The sequence below is a fragment of the Lepidochelys kempii genome, chromosome 23 (assembly GCF_965140285.1).
Source record: "Lepidochelys kempii isolate rLepKem1 chromosome 23, rLepKem1.hap1, whole genome shotgun sequence".
NCBI lineage: Eukaryota > Metazoa > Chordata > Testudines > Cheloniidae > Lepidochelys > Lepidochelys kempii.
The window spans coordinates 4957249-4978943 of NC_136402.1; the positions used below are offsets into that span (position 1 = coordinate 4957249).

Sequence of the window (21695 nt, forward strand, 5' to 3'; positions counted from 1 at the left end):
AGCAGCCATGCTCCAAACTGAGGCATCAGGGAAGAAGTGGCCCAGGGGAAGGTGAGCAGGAGGTGGGCTGAGTAAAGCCCAGCCCATGATGTCACACTTTCAGGGCCCTGGACTGGGACCTGGTGAAGCAGGAGTGCTCAGAGACCCCTACGCACCTCAGATTTCCTTATGCCTAGCCCTGCCTAGGAGATCACCAGTGAGGAAGCCAGCCTAACTGAACCCCGTTCAGCGGGTCCTGAACACACAGAACTAAAAGTGAGACTGGAGCAGCAGGCCCTGACCACTAGACCTGCTGAGTGAACAGACAACTTGGCTATGGAGTCCATGCGCTGATTATGAACAGCCTGGAACAAGAGCTCTTGCTCATGTCAGTGGCAGGATATGAGTCTCTGAGATATTCCCTTCTGCACTTGTTGGGATGTATCGAGTCTTTAGGTGCTTAAACCAACATGTCACACTGCCTCTCAAAGACTGAGAGGTGGGATAGACATTTATGAAATCCATTATTGTTTGCAGTGTTGTTAGTCCTAGGATAGAGAGACAAGGTGGGGGAGGTAATATCTTTTATTGGACCTTGTCTCTATAGAATCCATGTTAGTCTCTTAATATTCTGCGAATGCGAAAAGGGGATTTTTCAACTTCCTCTTTAGTCATGAAATTTTGGCAGCAATTTGGAGGGCAAGACAGGGGAACAGAAACTGCCGAAGTATGGAAAAATAAAATATATATTGAAGGGGGAAATGGCCTGTTCTGCAACCAATCAGCACATGATCCTGCTATAAAAGGGAGGGAGAGAGCACTCTGTAACTGAGAAATTGACATGTCTCATCCCCATCAGAGAAATATTCTTTTCCATCCCTGCAGTGACTGGAGACTTAGGAGCGTTGGGTAAGTGATTCCCTTCCAGTCTGTGCATTATTCTCCTGGGATGTAACCTGCATTGCCATTAACACAGCCCTGCACCAATCAGCAATATTCAAGTAGGATTAAATACATTTCAGCCTATAAACCAGGCCTCTTTAAATTACTAGATTGGGGCCTGGCTGTCATTTTGTCTATCCCCATATATCCTGCCTCCCTTCTCACTGTCCTAAGAATATATAATGAACTAATTAGGGCTATCTTGTGCATAATCCTGAGCAAGGGGATAGAACCCAGGACACCTGACTGCCAGCCCCACTTCTCTATCTCAGTAGACCCCACTTCACTACCAGAACTGAGAACAAAAACCTAGGAATCTTGACTCGAAGTGCCCCCTGCTCTAACCACTAAGACACCACTCCCCTTCCAGACCTTAGGGGGGAAAAACAGGAATCCTGGGTTTCCCAGCTCCCCTTCCCTCAAGTTTAGACTCAACTCCCTGCATGGAGCTGGGAACAGAACCCTGGGGTTAGTCAGCTTTGCTTTCCCTTATAATCCTGACAGGGTCAGTTGCCTCAGCACTATTTTATTCTGGGATTCTGTTCTTCCACAGATCAGTAGCTGTTTGACAATGGATCTTTCAACTAGAATCAGTTGATTATTACATGAAAAATGGACTTTTTTAAAATGGGAAATTTTGTTGGAAAAAAATTGTTTTCAACTCTCCAATTTTCTGGGCAAAAGCAGAAAACAAAAAAAAAAGTCATTGTCTGTTTGGGCTTTTTATGTTTGCTTGTTATTCCTTGCTTTATTGCCTTTCCATTTCCCACCATTTCACAGTGAAATGGAAGGTTGAAAAGGGGAAGGGGAAATGAAAAACAAAAAGTGTCAAACCCAAACATTTCCAGGATTTTTTTTTCTTTGGTGAAAATTAAATTAAAAATAAAAATAAAAAAAATGGAATGCAAATGGCTTCACATTTTTCTTGCAAAAATTCCTATTTAAACCAAGAGTTGCCATTCATTAAATATTTTATTTAATTACTTTTGGGATGGCAGGAGCCCTACCATACTTAAGGTTCCATCAGGCTGTTTGTTAAAATCAGATTTTTCAAAGTGTTCAGAAATCTACATATATTATCCAATTATCCTAAAAATGGGTATGACAATACAGCAACGGTTCTCAGCCTGTGGCCCACGTGCTGCATGCAGCCCAATTAGCACACAGCTGTGGCCCAGCTCAGCTATGTGCTAAAGGCCACGAGCTCTGGGCTGCCCTGCCGCGTGGCGGTCTCTGGGCTGCCATGCACCGGTCTCCAGGCTCTAGGCTACTGCACGGTCGTCTCCAGGCTGCCATGCAGCAGTCTCTGGGCTCCGGGATCCTGGCAGGGTCTGGGCCCTGGCTGCTGCACAACTCTGCACAGCGGGTTGGGATCCAGGGTCCCGGGAGGGTCTGGGATCTTGGCAGGATCCTGGGTCAGGGTCCTGGCTGCTCCCCAGCCCCGCGCAGTGGGGCTTGGGGTCCCCATGGGGTCCAGAGTTGGGGTCTCCTGCCTGCCCCCTGCCTAGCTCTCCGCTCCTGGCCCCACACTGTGGAGGGGTCTTTGGGCGGAGGGTGCCGAACATAGGAGTTTGGGGGTGGAGGGCACTATGGTTCTCAACGTGCAGCCCAGCTAGCTCTTTGTGGGCCACATATGCAGCCCACAATGATAAATAAGTTGAGAATCATGCAGTAGAGCCGTTTGCAACAATTTAGTGGAACAAATTTGAGGTATTTTGGTCTGTGGGTTCCTGAGCTAGTTTCCCCAAAACAACTTCCTTTGAATTTTTACAATGCTCTAAAATGCACGTACACAGTTGGATTGGCTGGAAAATTGCTATGCTAGTTGAGGGTCCAGAGTAGACATTGGGGTACACATTTGGAGTAATTTGGTTAAAGTGTTCCCGAAACACAGCCTCCCTAAAATGACAAGGTTTCAACTTTCAGAGTATCTGAAATCCCCATGGTGATGCAGATTGACTTGATAGTTGCTATGCCAGTTAAGAGCCCAGAGTGGAGCTTTAGATGTAAATTTGGGGTCACTTGATCAAGGGATCCCTGAGATACAGACCCACCCCAAATGATCTGCTTTTGATTTTTAATGTGTGCTAAAATTTAAATGCAGAGTTAGGTAAATTGGAAAATTGGTTTGTGCATTGGAATTGTGGGAGAGCCAAGAGCATGGTCAGTCCATGGCACAGGCACACAGTACTGAGACTGGGGACTGCTGAGAATGAGTGTGTGTAACGCACAGGCTTTACTGTACTGCAGCATTTGACTTTGGCCTAAAAAAATGAAGAAAAGCAGAATAGAGGAAACGTGGATTTGTGTTGGATGACTCTGTGAACACGCTAGCTCAAATAGAGCTAGCACATCTGTCCACCCATGCTGGGAAGCATGCTCCTAGCTGCCTTGTAGACATACCCTGTGTTGGGCGCTCATGCATACTAGTGCAAGGCAGGATAACTCGGCCAGAAGGGCACAGGACCATAGAGAAACAGGGTGGGATGGTTACTAAAGATGCTCAGTAGCTATTTCAGAAGCTGTATAGTTTTCACTGTGTGCAACCCACTGAGCAGGTCACTCCCAACCACGCTTAGAGTGTGGAGCGTATCAGAGCACGGGGGGAAGAAGGTTATATATAAAAGATAGTCTTGCAGACTCTGTCGCTGATCAACTCAGGACCAGGAGATGTGTCTGCTGTGAGGGCTGGCTCCCAATACTGGTATTACTTTGGCTATAGGTGAGTGCTATTCTAGCTTTACTTTACTATAAAAGCCCTCCATTAGGATGGTTGGTCCACCACAGTGTGTCTTACAGACCTTTAGAGCAGTGGTTCTCAACCAGGGGTCCAAGTCCCCCTGGGGGCCTGCGAGCAGGTTTCAGGGGGGCGCCAAGCAGGGCCAGGATTAGACTTACTAGGGCCCAGGATAGAAAGCTGAAGCCCTGCCGCATGGGGTTGAAACCTGGGCCCTGAGCCCCGCCACTCGAGGCTGAAGCCAAAGCCTGAGCAATGTAGCTTTGTGGGGGCTCCTGTGGCATGAGGCCCCAGGCCATTACCCTGCTTGCTACCTCCTAACACCAGCCCTGACTTTTATACGTAGAAAAAAAGTTATTGTGGCACAGATGGGCTGTGGAGTTTTTATAGCACACTGGGGGGGCCTCAGAGAGAAAAAGGTTGAGAACCCCTGCTTTAGAGGAGAACTCTGAGGGGAACACTTGTTACCCCTAGAGATTGTACAGCCTGTGGAATTGACATTTAGCTATTAGCTAATGCTTCAGTTGTGGATTCTGTCTCAGGTAAAGAGAATGGGGCAGCACTTAGTGAGGTGGGGGTTTGTACATTCTTGCCTGACATAGCTGGGTTTATGTGGGAAAGATATTGCCCTGTGGAGTGAGAGCCTTATAGAAATCCAAGGAATGGATATTTTATATGCTGCTCCCAATACCTAGATCACTTTGGATATAGGCCATAGATTTCTGCTTCACCTGCAACTGAGAGGACCAGTCAGCTATTAACCCGAATGCTGGAATGCTGCTAGCTGTGCAGATTATTCCAGACAGTTTGTTTGCTGACAGGGTTTTCGGATGTTTGAAAAGACTGAGATGCTGCCATTCTCCTCCAGCTCTGAAGAGTTCAGGCAACACACGCTTGCATGTTATGACTGCAGACTGAGAAATCATCATCAGAGGGGAAGGTGTTTTCATATATGTACTAAAGTATAGGAACTGTTATATTGAAACCTTATATCTGAATGTATATGAGAGGAACAAAGTGGGAAGGAAGTCTGTATTAGGTAAACGAATTGTATGCAGCGTAGGTGTAGTCCCAGGATACTAGAGATCTCTGACCTGAGGAAGAGCTCTGTGTGACAAGCTTTCGAGCCACACAGAGCTCTTCCTCAGGTCAGAGATCTCTAGTATCCTGGGACTACACCTACGCTGCATACAATTCGTTTACCTAATACGGACTTCCTTCCCACTTTGTTCCTCTCATATACATTCAGATATAAGGTTTCAATATAACAGTTCCTATACTTTAGTACATATATGAAAACACCTTCCCCTCTGATGATGATTTCTCAGTCTGCAGTCATAACATGCAAGCGTGTGTTGCCTGAACTCTTCAGAGCTGGAGGAGAATGGCAGCATCTCAGTCTTTTCAAACATCCGAAAACCCTGTCAGCAAACAAACTGTCTGGAATAATCTGCACAGCTAGCAGCATTCCAGCATTCGGGTTAATAGCTGACTGGTCCTCTCAGTTGCAGGTGAAGCAGAAATCTATGTCTGTTCAGTAAAAGGTTTCAGAGTAGCAGCTGTGTTAGTCTGTATTCACATCCAATGAAGTGAGCTGTAGCTCACGAAAGCTTATGCTCAAATAAATTGGTTAGTCTCTAAGGTGCCACAAGTACTCTTGTTCAGTAAAAGATATTACTTCACCCATCTTGTCTCTGTGAGGAACCCCAGTAAATTTACCGCTTAACAGTTTTTGCTGAAGTTATTCATAGTGTTCCAAACGCTATTTACAATACTTTCTGTGAGCATTAAATCTTTGTTTTACTGAGCGATTGTCTTTATATACAGCGCTACAGTACAGTAGCACTTTAGTGAAGATGCGACTGCGCCATTAATCCACCTCCCTGAGAGGCAGTACGCACAGGTGCCAACTTTCAGCTTTCCCTGCGGGTGCTCCATCCCCACACCACCCCGAGGCCCCACCTCCACTCCACCCCTTCCCCAAGGCCCCACCCAATCCTCTTCCAGCCTCCACTCCGTCCCCTCCCCTGAGCACGCTCTGCCTCTTTTCTCCCCTCCCTCCCCCCAGCACCTCCCACCCGCTGCCGAACAGCTGATCAGTGGTGGGCAGGAGGTGCTGGGGGGATGGAGGAAGAGCTTACGGGCGGGGTCTGCTGAACGTCTAAACTATTTTTTTCCCTTGGGTGCTCCAGCCCCAGAGCACTCACGGAGTTGGTGCCTATGGGCAGTAGCTATGTCGACAGCAGAAGCTCTCCCACTGATAAAGTGTTGGATCATATTAAAGAAGTTCTGTATTAAAATCACAAATGAGTTTGATTCCCCATAGTTTAAATTCCAGGGTATTACTAAGTAAGAGGTCTCTTGGTTTTTGGTACTGTTTCTCTCCCTTTATGTGTGAAACTTGCAAGCTGCTAATTGCGTTAGTACATTCTAAGACAGAGTCTGTTCTCAAAGCAATTCACACAGAGAGAGACTCAAAGCAACACTCTGTAACAACAGAAACAGCACCCAGAGACTCCCTGCCCTTTTGTTGTATTAACAATTGTGATTAAAATAGAGATAGAGGATGTATGTGGATGGATGCTTGGTGTGAATAATAACTGAATGATCAGGGAGGTGCCAGCCTAAGAATCCAGTGTCCATCGGCTGAAGAAGGCTTCAAGTGGAAATAACCAGAGGACCCCCGGAGGGCAGACTGGAATCCACCCAACAGCCTCAAGAATGGGAGAACCAAAGAACAAGATAACATCTAGCAGCATGGAGCTGTCAGGAATGTGCCATCTGCTGATTGATTCAGCAACAGCATGATGAAGCAATTCCCATAGACGACTGGCATAGGAAGAAATTTCTATAAAAATAGACTCTAGAAAGTGAGAACTTTGGGGTCTGATTCTGCAGACCAACTTCCAGGAGCATCAGATGTGCATCTGACAAGGCCCTGCTCCCTCCTCATGTCCAGGCCACCTGGCCAGTGGCTTGGCATGAGCAACTCTAAGGCTGGTAACTATGATAACAACCTTGCAGAACCTGTGTGTGTGTTTGTATGAATGAATGTGTGAATAAATATGAGATTGAATGGAATGTTATAGCTATAACTAACTGCTTACTATGATTCTTTCTGTATTCACAATAAATGTGGTACTTTGCCTTTTCCCCTTTAATAAGATCCTGCTGGTTTTTATTTTATTGGTATAATAAAAGTGCTGTCCACATAGAGAGTTAGGTCAGTATAATTACATCACCCCACACCCCTGAGCCGCACAATTATGTCGATATAGGTCTGTAGTGTAGACCTGGCCTGAGAAACTGTGTGGTACTCTTTGCAGTTGACTGGGAGCTATTAACACCTATTTATCAGGGTTTTAGATATAGCCCTAAAGTTGAACTCTGTGTAAATGCAAAAAGAAAAGGAGGACTTGTGGCACCTTAGAGACTAACAAATTTATTTGAGCTTAAGCTTTTGTGAGCTACAGTTTACTTCATCCGATGAAGCTCACGAAAGCTTATGCTCAAATAAATTTGTTAGTCTCTAAGGTGCCACAAGTCCTCCTTTTCTTTTTGTGAAGACAGACTAACACGGCTGCTACTCTGAAATCTATGTAAATGCTTTCACAAAAGACAGAACTCTGCCCTGTACTTCAGCAAAGGGCTATGCAGAGGTGCAGGAAGACGGTGAGTGTAATAATTATAGATAATATTGCCCCAGCACACCGATACCCCCTTACACATATTCGGTGCATAGCACAGGTGCATGGCCCTGAGATCAGGGCAAGGGGGCAAGAGCTGAGAATGAGCATTCACTCTCTCTTCTCAAACAGGCACCCTATGAAATTAAAAGGCAACAAGGCTAAAGGTGGCAGATGAAAAAACCTTGGGGTTCTTTACACAATCCATCATTAACCTGTGCAGTTCCTCACCACAGGAAATGCTCATAGTTCCTGGGCACCTTCAACCTGATGTTTAATGACTAGGGCTCTACCAAATTCACAGCCATGAAAAACACATCACAGACCATGACATCTGGTCTCTCCCTGTGAAATCTGGTCTTTTGCCTGCTTTTATGCACTGAGAGGAGAGGAAAGTGATCGGGAAAGTGATTCTGAAGCTCTTAGAGGAGAGGAAAGTGATCAGGAACAGTCAGCATGGATTCACCAAGGGCAAGTCATGCCCAACTAATCTAATTGCCTTCTATGATGAGATAATTTGCTCTGTGGGAAAAGCAGTGGATGTGTTATTCCTTGATTTTAGCAAAGTTTTTGACATGGTCTCCCACAGTATTCTTGCCAGCAAGTTAAAGAAGTATGGGCTGGATGAATGGACGATAAGGTGGATAGAAAGCTGGCTAGATTGTCGGGCTCAACGGGTAGTGATCAATGGCTCCATGTCTAGTTGGCAGCCGGTATCAAGCAGAGTGCCCCAAGGGCCGGTTTTGTTCAATATCTTCATTAATGATCTGGAGGATGGCGTGGATTGCACCCTCAGCAAGTTTGCAGATGACACTGAACTGGGAGGAGAGGTAGATATGCTGGAGGGTAGGGATAGGATACAGAGGAACCTAGACAAATTAGAGGATTGGACAAAATAAATCAACAAGGACAAGTGCAGAGTCCTGCACTTAGGACGGAAGAATCCCATGCACTGCTACAGACTAGGGACCGAATGGCTCGGCAGCAGTTCTGCAGAAAAGGACCTAGGGGTTACAGTGGACGAGAAGCTGGATATGAGTCACCAGTGTGCCCTTGTTGGCCAATGGCATGTTGGGATGTATAAGTAGGGGCATTGCCAGCAGATCAAGGGACGTGATCGTTCCCCTCTATTCGACATTGGTGAGACCTCATCTGGAGTACTGTGTCCAGTTTTGGGCCCCACACTACAAGAAGGATGTGGAAAAATTGGAAAGAGTCCAGCGGAGGGCAACAGAAATGATTAGGGGACTGGAACACATGAGTTATGAGGAGAGGCTGAGGGAACTGGGATTGTTTAGTCTGCGGAAGAGAAGAATGAGGGGGGATTTGATAGCTGCTTTCAGCTACCTGAAAGGGGATTCCAAAGAGGATGGATCTAGACTGTTCTCAGTGGTAGCTGATGACAGAACAAGGAGTAATGGTCTCAAGTTGCAGTGGGGGAGGTTTAGGTTGGATATTAGGAAAAACTTTTTCACTAGGAGGGTGGTGAAACACTGGGATGCGTTATCTAGGGAGGTGGTGGAATCTCCTTCCTTAGGTATTTTAAGTTCAGGCTTGACAAAGCCTTGGCTGGGATGATTTAGTTGGGGATTGGTCCTGCTTTGAGCAGGGGGTTGGACTAGATACCTCCTGAGGTCCCTTCCAACCCTGATCTTCTATGATTCTGTGATTTACCCTATATTATACAGATTTCATGGGGGAGACCAGTGTTGCCCAAATTGGGAGTCCTGATCCAAAAGAGAGTTGCAGGGGGATCGCCCAGCTCTGAAGGCAGCGCCCCACCAGCACCAGCACAGAAGTAAGGGTGGCAATACCATACCATGCTATCCTTACTTCTGCACTGCTGCTAGAGATGGCTCTGCCTTCAGAACTGGGCTCCCAGCCAGCAGCCACCGCGCTCCAGCTGTCCAGCTCTGAAGACAGCGCCACTGCCAGCAGCAGCGCAGAAATAAGGGTTGCAGTACTGCAACCCCCCCAAAAATAACCTTGTGACCACCTCAGAACTCCTTTTTTGGTTAGGATCCCTACAATTACAACACCATGAAATTTCAGATTTAAATAGATAAAATAATGAAATTTACAATTTTTAAAATCCTATGACCGTGAAACTGACCAAAATGGACCCTGAATTTCATAGGGCCCGATTAATGACACTTACATCACACCATCCAATTTATTGCATTTTGCAGGTGGAATTCATCTTCTGACTTTCCTTCAGCCCCTGCTTGCATAAATCCTCTGGACGGAGAATTTGCTGCATCAGAGACCCCAGCTCCAATTCATGCTCTTCCTATCACCATGAAGGCTCCCCTCTTTCTCTACATCCTCTTTGCTCTCCTAGATCTGGGTAAGTCAGGGCTGTTCCTCTGCAGGGACTTGCAACTTAGGTTGTACAAAGTAGCAAGAGTCCAACTTGGTCCTTTGTATAAATTTGTTTATAAATGTCACCAAAAAGCCGCTATCAGAAAAATGGGTCAATTGGACATGTCGAAGGGAAAAGAATAGATTCCTTGTGAAGTCACGAGTTGGCATGACAACACATTGAAATATTCTAGAAATAAGAGGAAATATTGATGCTTGAAGTCCTCAAAGACATGTTTTGATTGGTTCCTTTTTAGAAATGGCTGGAAAATAGGTATTTTATCCCCCGCCAAAAATGTTGTGGGAAAAATCCCCTTTTGAAAATCTTCTGTTGGGAAGTGCTGATTTTCCTGCAGGAAATTTTAAAAATGGGGAATATGCAGCCAGCTGAGACCAGAGTCAGAGCTGGTGTGTGTGTGAAGTGAAATAGAGAAACTTCAACACCGGAAAGCAGGTTTCACCAGATGCTTTCCCTAAGAACCCAGGGGAAGGGGAGGGGGAAGAAAGGGACACATCTACATAAAGAATTTTCTTTCTCCTTTTCTAGGTGCCTGTCTGCAGTGTGAGGTTTGCACTGGCTTTGGCAGGAACTGCACGGGCAGCATGGAGACCTGCAGTTCTGGAGAAGATTCCTGTGCCATCACTGTGTTTGAAAGCCTAATAGGTACATGAGCCAGATCTCACACCAGCATGGTCCAGTGACCAGAGCACACTCGGTTCTATTCCTAGTTCTGGGTGAAGAATGGGGTCTAGTGGGTTGGAGCAGGAGGTAGACTGGGAGTCAGGTTTCCTGGGTTCTATTCCCAGCTCGTGGAATGGGGCCAGTGGGTTGGAGCAGGGATAGTTTTAGGGGTGGGCCAGCTGAGCAACCGCCAAGGGTGCTATGGTCAAGGGGGTGCTGTGCAGCAGCTCAGAGGTGTGCATTGCTGGCTGGTAGGGGAGGGCCACAAACTCACAGAGGTGATCCTCAAGGATGTGAGGGAGATTCCCACACCTGAGCCATTCTTTTTAGATGACAAATCTGAGGAACTGTCCCAGATTGAGGTGTCATTAGAGGAGGTTTTGGAACATATTGGTAAACTAAACAGTAATAAGTCACCAGGACCAGATGGGATTCACCCAAGTTCTGAAGCAAGTCAAATGTGAAATTGCAGGACTACTAACTGTCATCTGTAACCTATCATTTAAATCAGCTTCTGTACCAAATGACTGGAGGATAGCTAATGTGATACCAATTTTTTAAAAGGGCTCCAGAGGTGATCCCAGCAATTACAGGCCTGTAAGCCTGACTTCAGTACTGGGCAAACTGGTTGAAACTATAGTAAAGAACAAAATTGTCAGACACATAGATGAACATTATTTGTTGGGGAAGAGTCAACATGGTTTTTGTAAAGGGAAATCATGCCTCACCAATCTACTAGAATTCTTTGAGGGAGTCAGCAAGCATGTGGACAAGGGGGATCCAGTGGATATAGTGTACTGAGATTTTAAGAAAGCCTTTGACAAGGTCCCTCCTCAAAGGCTCTTAAGCAAAGTAAGCCATCATGGGATAAGATGGAAGGTGCTCTCATGGATTGGTAACTGGTTAAAAGATAGGAAACAAAGGGTAGGAATAAATGGTCAGTTTTCAGAATGGAGAGAGGTAAATAGTGGTGTCCGCGAGGGGTCTCTACTGGGCCCAGTTCTGTTTAACATATTCATAAATGATCTTGAAAAAGGGGTAAACAGTGAGGTGGCAAAATTTGCAGATGATACAAAACTACTCAAGATAGTTAAGTCCCAGGCAGAGTGCGAAGAGCTACAAAAGGATCTCTCAAAACTGGGTGACTGGGCAACAAAATGGCTGATGAAATTCAATGTTGATAAATGCAAAGTAATGCACATTGGAAAACATAATCCCAACTATGCATATAAAATGATGGGGTCTAAATTAGCTGTTACCGCTCAAGAAGGAGATCTTGGAGTCGTTGTGGATAGTTTTCTGAAAACATCCACTCAATGTGCAGCGGCAGTCAAAAAAGGAACAGAATGTTGGGAATCGTTAAGAAAGGGGTAAATGATAGGACAGAAAATACCATATTGCCTCTTTATAAATCCATGGTACGCCCACATCTTGAATACTGCATGCAGATGTGGTCGTCCCATCTTAAAAAAGATATATTGGACTTGGAAAAGGTTCAGAAAAGGGCAACAAAAATGGTTAGGGGTATGGAATGGCTGCTGTGTGAGGAGAGATTAATAAGACTGGGACTTTTCAGCTTGGAAAAGAGATGACTAAGGGGGGATATGACAGAGGTCAATAAAACCATGACTGGTGTGGAGAAAGTAAATAAGGAAGTGTTATTTACTCCGTCTCATAACACAAGAACTAGGGACCACCAAATGAAATTAATAGGCAGCAGGTTTCAAACAAACAAAAGGAAGTATTTTTTCATACAACACACAGTCAACTGTGGAACTCCTTGCCAGAGGATATTGTGAAGGCCAAGACTATAACAGTGTTCAAAAAAGAACTAGATAAGTTCAGAGAGGAAAGGTCTGTCAATGCCTATTAGCCAGGATGGGCAGGGAGGGTGTCCCTAGCCTCTGTTTGCCAGAAGCTGGGAATGGGTGATAGGGGATGGATCACTTGATGATGACCTGTTCTGTTCACTCCCTCTGGGGAACCTGGTATTGGCCACTGTCGGAAGACAGGATACTGGGCGAGATGGACCTTTGGTCTGACCCAATATGGCCATTCTTATGTTCTTATGACACGTGGAGGGAAGTGCCCTGATTTCTTCCTGCTTTCTCCCAGCACAGGAATGGGGGTGCAAAGAGTGACACACATATACTGCTTGCCCCCTGCCCCAATGTTCCTCCGTGCCCCCCTAGGAGGCTGTGAAGGGGGAAACACAGGTGCTGACTTTCCAAATTGTGTGGGGGTGCTTGACCTCTGGCTCCCCCCAGGTCCTGCCCCTACTCCATCCCTTCCTCCAAGGCTCCACCCCTGCCCCGCCTCTTCCCACCCCCACTCCACCTCTTCCTGCCCAGTTCTGCCCCTCCCACAAGCACCGCGTCCTCACTCCTCCCCCTCCCTCAGAGCCTCCTGCACGCTGTAAAACAGCTGATCGTGGCAGGCAGGAGATGCGGGGAAGGAGAGGGAGACACTGATCCACGGGGCAACTGATGGGTGGGAGATGCTGGGGAGGAGGGGGGAGCTGATGGGAGGGTGAATGGATTTGGGGCAAAGGGGACACAGTGCAGGGTTTAGGGTCACAGGAGGGGGTGCAGGGGTTGGGGCAAAGGGGGTACAGTGCAGCACAAAGGGTGGCAATACACCATATACAACGGCACTCTTACTTCTCCGCTGCTGCTTGTGGCAGCCTTTAGAGCTAGGCACCAAGCTAGCAGCTGCCAGTCTCCAGCCGCCCAGCTAGTGCTTAATTTGTGCCGAGACTTTGCTGGAGCTGAGCTCCTTTCAATATAAATTAAGCACGGGGGAGGGGGGACAGGCTGCTGGGCCCTGGTGGAGTGGGAAGCCTTGGGGGCCAGAGGTGATGTGGGGTGGGGAGCCCATGGTGGCCAGGGGAAATGGGGGTGGGGGCACCGTGCCCACGAGGCACCAAAATACAAGTTCGCCCAGGGCGCCATTTCCCCAAAGGCCAGCCCTGGGTTGGAGCAGGGTGTGGGCTAGGACTCAGGTCTCCAGGGTTCTATTACTGACTCTGTGACCTGAGGCAAGTCTCCGTGCTTCAGTTTCCGCATGGGTAGAGTAAAGATAAAGACACACAGCCATCTTTTTGTGGAGTATGGGGATAGGGTGGCAGAGTTGGTGAGTAAACATCGGTCTTCTCCTTTTGTACAGTGGGATTCAATATACAGCAGGTAACCAAGTCCTGCATGGCATCCAGTGAGTGCAGAGCTAGCCCTGTTGTTGTGAGGTTTGGGGAGGAAACAGCAATAAGGAAGAGCACCACCTGTTGTGTGGGGGATGCCTGCAGTACAGACTCCGTTACAAGTACGTATCCCTCTTTTTATCTCCCCACCCTGCTACCACTCCCACACCAATTCTTCCTCTTCATTACCTTCCCCTCCTCCCCCTGCCCATCTGTACCCCTCTTTTCTGGAACAGTATCTGCAATGAGCCCCTAAGAACAGTCTCCTGCCCCGCAGGGGGTGCTGCAGTGAATTATACTGACCCCCGAGAACAGTCCTACTGCCTGCAGGGGTGCTCCATTGAATAGCACTGGGTCCCTGGGGGAAGAGGTGGAATTAAGTGAATGTGGCTCTGGACTGCCACAAACTGCAGCTAATTCCACATGGGGCATGGTTCAATTGGTCTGTGCTGCAAACTGATGCCACTAACCTTGCTACCTCCAATGTCTCCTGAGCTCCTGTTTGGGGGATGTGGGGCTGAGCTGTTCAACCCTAACCTGCTCTCTCTGTCCTGAAGCCTATTCTGGAACATCCCCCAAGTTGACTGCATTTGCTCTGCTTCTCTATAGTGCCCCCAGCAGACACAACCTCAAATGGCTGGCGTTGCCCTGCCTGCTCTTCTGTGTTTATTCCATGCAGCGAAGAGACCTTAGACTGCACTGGATCTGAGACCCAATGCATCGCAGTAACCGGAAGCATAGCAATGGGTAACTTTAATGTATTTATTCTGGTATGCTATTTGCTTTCTTATTGTTTCCTCTCACTTATGGTCTGGGAGATAAGGGGTTTGGCTTGGACTCCAGACATCTGGGTTCTAATACTGGACAGCAACTGGCCTATTGTGTGACCTCAGGCAAGTCTCTGTGTCTGTTTCCCCTTGGACTAGATCTCTTGCTATTGGGGGCCCTGTTGTGCCAGGCACTGCACAGACACAAACTGAGATTGGGAGGGTTCCCTGTTGTGCCAGGCACTGCACAGACACAGCCATTCACCATTCCACAGATTTTACCATCTAAATAGTAAAGGAAGGATTATTATCTCCATTGAACCGATGAGGAAACTGAGGCCTGGAGAGATTAAGGCTGGTATCTTCAAAGGATTTTGGGGAGTTAGGGACCCAGATCCATTAAAATTCAACCACCACCTATGTTACACTCCTTTGAAAAATCTGCATCTAAGTGATGTGCCCAAGGTCAATCAGGGAGTCTGTGGCAGAGCCAGGAATTGAATCCAGATATCCTGAGTCCCAGGCCAGTGCCCTAATGAGCACAAGGCCTCTCTTCTTAGAGATCCCACTCCCTGCCACCAACCATGAATTGTTTCGTTGCTCAATGAAGAGTGGGACTAATACAAAGCCCGCTGAAGTGAATGGGTGTCATCAGTGGGTTTTAGATCTGGGGTCCCAATGATTTGTCCAAGGGCACACAGTGAGCCTGCATCAGAGCCGTGGAGGGGGAGGCTGTTGGGGCCTAGATGAGAAGGGGGAAGCAGAGCAGACAAAGAAGTGAAGGACATGGAGGGCTTACATGGAGCTCTGGGGAATGGAGCAAAGGGGAAGCCTAGATGAACTGCAGGAAACAGAGCAGAGGATAAAAGCTGAGGCTGCTGTGGTTTGTTAGGGGGCTTATTCCTTCACCCACTTTCTTCACTGGTCCTTCTCGCATGAACAGAGAGCAACAATACCCAAAGTCCAAAGGTGCAAACAATTCGATGTTTATTGGGGTGAACTTCCAGCAAGCATGATTCCAGTTTCCTTCCTTAGTGTCCCCCTTCCCAGCTCTGACACCACAGAGCCTTACACCTGTGTCCCTATTCCCATTCCTGCCCTTAGCAAAACATGGTTCCCATTCCCCGCCCCCACACACACTCACTTTCTGATTGACTGCAGACTATATAGTAAAACTTGACTTCTGCTTAGCTATACCTTAACCAATCATTTTGCTGAAATTTAGCTAACCAATCCTAACATATTGTAACATGATTATTTAACCAATTATATCCCACCACCTTAATTAATTTACACCCAGCAAAATTAATTGTACAGCAGACAGAAACAATCACAAAACCAGACAGAGATTATACAGACAAACAATAGGGAAATAGGGACTACAGTGATAGAACAACACAGAAATGAGGATTTCACATCCCAGCTATTGATAAGTGAGTTCTTGCCAGACAGGATGCTATCAAACTAAGCTTCCTTTTACATCTTCTAGGCACTTCCCTTTCTCTGGAGGTGATAGGCATTATCAGGACAGGATTGTATTCCTAACAGCCCAATAGTACCTTATTTCAGTGTGACTAGTTTGGAATGTGAGGCGGTGACCATTTGCTTCCCAGTTTATGGCTGCCTCTGTTGCTTAGCCAAAGGCCTTAGCCTAAGAACAGGGCCTCAGACAGTTACAGCAAGAGAAGGCTCTTACTCCGACAGACAGTGACTTTGATTCTTTCTTTTATACCTCTATAACTAGCTAAGTGATAAGAATACACCTAAATTCTTAGAGTATAGGCCTTTACAGACAGGCCTGAATATCTATATCCTAACATGGTTTAGATGGGCAGGAGGTGTGGATTTATGGGTAATGGTGACAGAAGGAGACAAAACTTCCTTGACACTGACCAGCTGCTTCTTTTTCCTGGGGCAGGTTCGTTTCCTTTACAGGCCACTTTGAAGGGTTGCGCCACTGAATCCATGTGCACCCTTTTAAAAGGAGATTCAAAGACCTTCGGAGACAACATACAGATAACCACAGCCACATGCAGGCCAGCCCCTGGCAGGTCTGAACTGACTAAGGGACCAGGCCTGGGTGCAAGTGGCACAGCTAAGGGACCAGCCCCTACTGTAACCAGCCGGATTAAGGGACCAGCCCCCAGTGCAAGTGGCATAGCTAAGGGACTAGCCCCTGGTGCAGCCAGCCCAACTAGGGGTGCAGCCCCTTTTGCGGCTGGCATGACTCCAAGACCATCTGGGCTTCTCGTCCTCCCAGTCCTCACAGGGTTATTCCTGGTGAAGCTCCTCCCTTGATCCCCACATTATGCACTGGCGACACTGCACTGAGTAACACCTGTTCAGCTTGCATTTGCCTTTCTCAGCTGCTGCTTTTCCATTCCAGAGACTCTCACTTTCTAGACGGATTTGCTTCCCCTTTAGTTTGTTGCACGGAATAAAACAAACTGGAGATCAAAAAACTCTGGAATTGGCTGAATTATTTTGACAGGAAAAATTTGTCCAAAACCTGATTAGATTTATGGAGTCCCCTAGTGATGAAATTCGACAGCACAGTCAGGGAGCTACAGAGTCTGGGAGAACCACAGGGTGTGCCTGCGTCCAGCAGCCTTAATAAAAGATCTTCTATTCATCAAAGCAAATCCTGCCACTTCTACTGGTGGTGCACCCTACAGTAGGTAGCTGTAAATTTACAGGTTTCAGAGTAGAGTAGGTAGCTGTAAATTTACAGGTTTCAGAGTAGCAGCTGTGTTAGTCTGTATCTGCAAAAAGAACAGGAGTACTTGTGGCACCTTAGAAACTAACAAATTTTTAACAAATTTACAGTCTACTTTGAAAATTATTGTTCAAAATGTGGAAGAGAATTTTTGTGGCAGAGCTGGGAACAGAATCCTGGACGCCAAGGCCCCACCCCAGCACTTGCATTGGAATTACTCATGTTTACACTTAGGCATCACACTTAAGTAGCTTCCTGAAGTGGAACCTAAGGTGGCAGTCTATTAGCTCATGTGTTGTGCAGATTTGGGGCACATGGAGCTTTTCTCTGAGGTAAAAAAAAGCCCTTGATTTTCCCACTTAGTTCCCTCTAAGCAACAGAAGCAGGTGGGAGGGAGCATAATTAGACAGACAAGGAGGGGAAGCAAATAAAATAAGGGGGAAGGAGGATTTCTGCCCTGGGAAATGTTCCCATTCCAGGAACCACAGGTGCCGACTCCATGAGCGCTCCGGGGCTCCAGCATCCACAGAAAAAAAGCATGGGTGCTCAGCACCCACCAGCTACAACTGTTCCATGCTGCTGCCGATCAGCTGTTTGGTGGCTGAGGGAGGTGCTTGCGGAAGGGCGGAGAGTGGCAGGTGGAGCAGGGCGGGAAGAGGCGGAGTGAAGGCAGGGCCTCAGGGGAAGGGGCGGAGTGGTGGTGGGGCCTTGGGGTGACGCAGGGGTGGAGCACCCTCCCCCCGCCGGGAAAAATAAATCAGTGCATGTGCCAGGAACAATCAGCTCCTGTGTAATAAACACCATGATTAGAGCTGGTTGAATTTTTTTTGACACTTTTTATGTTGAAAGTTCTTTAAAAAAAGATGAACATTTTGTGGTGGTTTTTTTTTTTTAAACTTTCCATGTTTTGGGGATGAAGCCCCCAAATTCCAGGAGGTGTTTCCTGTTTTCATCTTTTTTCAGCAGCAAAATGGAAAAAGGGAAGCGTGGGAGGAAAACACCAGAACATGTCCATTTTGAACATTTTTTGAAAGCAGAAAAGCTTTGATTAAAATTTTCTACCAAAAAAAAGTGAAACAAACAAACAAAATCTCCCTTTTTAAAATTATTTCGAAAATGTTCTCCCAAAACTATTCTGTTTTTCAGCCAGCTCTGGAGATCATGACTAAGGCTAAGATTTTGTCATGGATATTTTTAGTTAAAGTCACAGGCAGGTCACGGGCAAAAAAGAAAAATTCACAGAAGCCCTGACCTGTCCGTGACTTTGACTAAAAATATCTGTGACAACATGGGGATCTGCTGGTCCCCACATCTCCTGAAGCAGGGCAGCTGCACAGGGGCTAGGAGCTGCCACAGCCCCTGGAGCTGTGGGGTACCCCTGCCGCCTGCAGCTCCGGGGGTCCCCCACTGCTTATGGCAGCTGGGAGCTCCGGGTTACCCCTGCTACCCGCAGCTCCAGGGGCTGTGGCAGCTGGGAGCTCAGGGATTCCCCCATAGCCCCCGGCAGCTAGAGCTGTGGGGTACCCCTGCCGCCCGCAGCTCTGGGGGCTAGGAGCTAAAGGGTTCTACCACCACTGCTCCCAGCAGCCAGGAGCTCGGGGGTTCTGCCGCCGCCCTCAGTGGCCGGGAGATGCGGGGTTTCCCCCGCCACTGCCCTTAGTGGCCGGGAGCTGCAGAATTCCTCTGGCTGCGGGGAGCTCTGGGGGTTCACCCGTCTGCTGGGAGCTCTGGGGGATGCCCCCGTGGGCAGTGGGGGACCCTGAAGCTCCCGATCACCACAGGCTGAAGTCACGGACATTGTTGGAAGTCATGGATTCCGTGACTTCCGTGACTAAATCGTAGGCTTTATCATTACCATAATCCTCCACATATTTCACTTATGTGCTTAATTTTGCTACCATGAGGTGTCCCATTGACACTGACAGAAAAAATTAGGGAGTACAGGTGTGTGTGTTTGTGTTTGTGGTGGGAAGGGGGGAATTAAAGTTTTTGGTTCAGAAAACCTTTAAAATTGAATGTTTTCTAAACAAAAAAAAATTGTCTGTGGGGAAACATTCCTTCCCATCCACCCATTTCTGACCCATTTCTCCATTCCTTTTTTCAGCAGCAAAATGGGTGTGAGGGGGGGAAATGAAAGGTTGGTAGAACACAAAATTTCCTATTTCCAATTTTTTCCTCTGGCATTTATATTACATTGTAAATGATATAGTATAAAAGTCCAAATGAAAAAGTCAAAATGAAACATTTTGACCTTGTTGAAATATTGTGATAATTTTGCTGTCAAATCTTTTAGTGAATCTAATATACCTCAAAAGTTTTGATTTTGTTGATTCAGCATTTTCTTGGGGTGGTGACAGGAAGGGGGCTCTTCTGTTGGAACTATTTTGACTAGCTCTAATGTTTACTACTTTACTAGCCCAAGCTACAAACCCTGGCCACAGTGTAATTGCTGCCAGCAACAGACAGAAAGTGGAGATGAACGTAGTCTGGGGCTTCCTACAGGAAGGGCAGATTGAGGGAGGGTGACATTCTGTACCTCATAGTAGCATCCCGGCACCCCCATATTCACCATGGTGATATGATTATGATATGTTTTGTACAAAGTATACCTTGCGAGGTAACAGCAGTGGAGTAGCTAGACAGTGTTAATGGCTCATCCACACCCATCAGGGAAATAATCCATTATCCCAGAGATTGTATGCAATGGAGAATTCTCAGAGAGCGCATGTATGCAATGGAGATTGCTTGACCAATGGGGACTGACTGAACCCCACATCACAGCATAGATCTTTCCAGCAATCTGGAAGAAACTATAAAAGAGGGGAAGTGACATCATCACTTGGCCTCACTCCCCACAACTCAACACCAGGAAACACGGCTGGAGGACAAAGACTTTGAACTGGAGGAAGGTGGCCCCAGGCTGTGAAGAGTCCCAAGCCTGTGTTTTGAAGACCTGTAACCTGCTTGTACCATCTGTCAGAGGGAGACACTGCTTGAGACAAATCCTGCATAGTTTGTAGAACTTAGACTGCAAATTTATTTTTATTTCTTAAGTAACCAACTTTGATCTCTATGCCTGCTGCTTATAATCACTTAAAATCTATCTTTCTGTAGTTAATAAATCAGGCTGTCAGCCCCAGGGCGAGGTGGGGGGCCTCCAGCTGTCAGTGCTCCACAATGCCACACACATTTAAGTCAGTGGAAGTGTTCCTGGTGAGGATGCACAATGCCGACAGAGGAGGCATAGTGTGAACATGAACCACCACAGTACTTACTCCGGTGTCTGTATGTCAGCCTAACTTAGGTCAACTTAATTTTGTAGTGTAGACTTGCCCTTAGAGTTTGAAAGAACTGTGCAGCTCACACCCATCTTGAGATGAGACTGTCTTAATGGAACAACAACTGAGTGTTGATGCTCCAGCAATGGAAACAGTCAAAGAAGATATGAGCTATCTCAGAGGAATAGTGTTGGGCAGGCGTTGTGGCCATTTTGGCTACTTGCCAAAAGCCAGAGCAACCACACCCAATTTGTGTTATTTGTATATTTAGTCAGCAAAAGAAATGCTCACAAGCCTAATATTTGCATGTATCGTTATCTTTCTTTGTAGATGAGCAGAAGTTGCTTGCTGCATTAGTTCACCAGCAATAAAAAGCTGCAATTGGTCAGATTTGTCCTTGTGACGTTCTGTACCTTTATGGGAACACCGTACACCCCCATGTTCATCTTTATAAAATGATTGTGTGGTATCGAATGCAAAGTTTGTCATGTTAGGTGTCTTCGGAAAACTCATGATGCACTGAGCATTGTTATTATAGTGATGTTATAGTAATTGTTGTTACAGCAATTTTATAGTAATTACAGGTTATAATTTCATGTATATAGTTATGAGGTGAAAATGTGTCTTCATGGTTTAAAATAATCCCAGGCAAAAACTCTCCAAGAGCAGAGAGGCAGTTCACACCTCATCAGGGCATGTATGGGACAAACCCAGCCCAGCCTCACAGGAACAAAGGACGCTGGCCTAGGCAGCAACAAAGGGATCTGTTGGACTTTTGAGTGAGTCACCCCCCCCTTCCTTTGGTCAGTTTGGGACTGCGATGAGGTAATACTCTGAAGGGGGGGCAAAGCCAAGGGGGAAAAAATAACATGATAAAAAGGAGAGACGTTTGCCATGCTCTTCCTCTCTCTTCCACCTACATCTACAGACACCATCACCAGCAAGCGACTGAAGCGCTGATCAAAGGGACGAGCCTGAAGGGCAACCAGCCAGCCTGTGGTGAGAAGCATCTAAGTTTGTAAGGGCACTGAATGTATTAAGATCAGCTTAGAATGTGTTTTGTTTTTATTTCATTTGACTAAATCTGATTTGTTATGTTTTGACTTATAATCACTTAAAATCTATCTTTACAGTTAATAACTCTGTTTGTTTATTCTATCTGAAGCAGTGCATTTGGTTTGAAGTGTGTCAGAGACTCCCCTTGGGATAACAAGCCTGGTGCATATCAATTTCTTTGTTAAATTGACGAACTCATATAAGCATGCAGCATCCAGCGGGCATAACTGGACACTGCAAGATGGAGATTCCTGGGGTTGTGTCTGGGACCGGAGATATTGGCTAGTGTCATTTG

General features: G+C 46.7%; 1 protein-coding gene across 3 annotated transcripts; it reads left to right on the plus strand.

Moving 5' to 3' along the window:
• The first annotated feature begins 823 nt into the window (after positions 1-823).
• LOC140902027 (phospholipase A2 inhibitor and Ly6/PLAUR domain-containing protein) lies at positions 824-21451 on the plus strand. Of its 3 annotated transcripts, XM_078850074.1 has the most exons (7): positions 824-888; positions 9534-9691; positions 10253-10369; positions 13553-13705; positions 14193-14330; positions 20993-21169; positions 21273-21451. In XM_078850074.1, the coding sequence occupies exons 2-6, from the start codon at positions 9643-9645 to the stop codon at positions 21121-21123; spliced, it is 588 nt and encodes a 195-aa protein (XP_078706200.1). In that variant the 5' UTR covers positions 824-888; positions 9534-9642; the 3' UTR covers positions 21124-21169; positions 21273-21451. The 3 variants fall into 3 exon arrangements, with proteins under 3 accessions (XP_078706200.1, XP_078706199.1, XP_073177725.1); XM_078850073.1 differs by having other exon boundaries at positions 20993-21451; XM_073321624.1 differs by lacking the exons at positions 20993-21169; positions 21273-21451 and adding an exon at positions 16269-17011.
• The last annotated feature ends 244 nt before the right edge of the window (positions 21452-21695 follow it).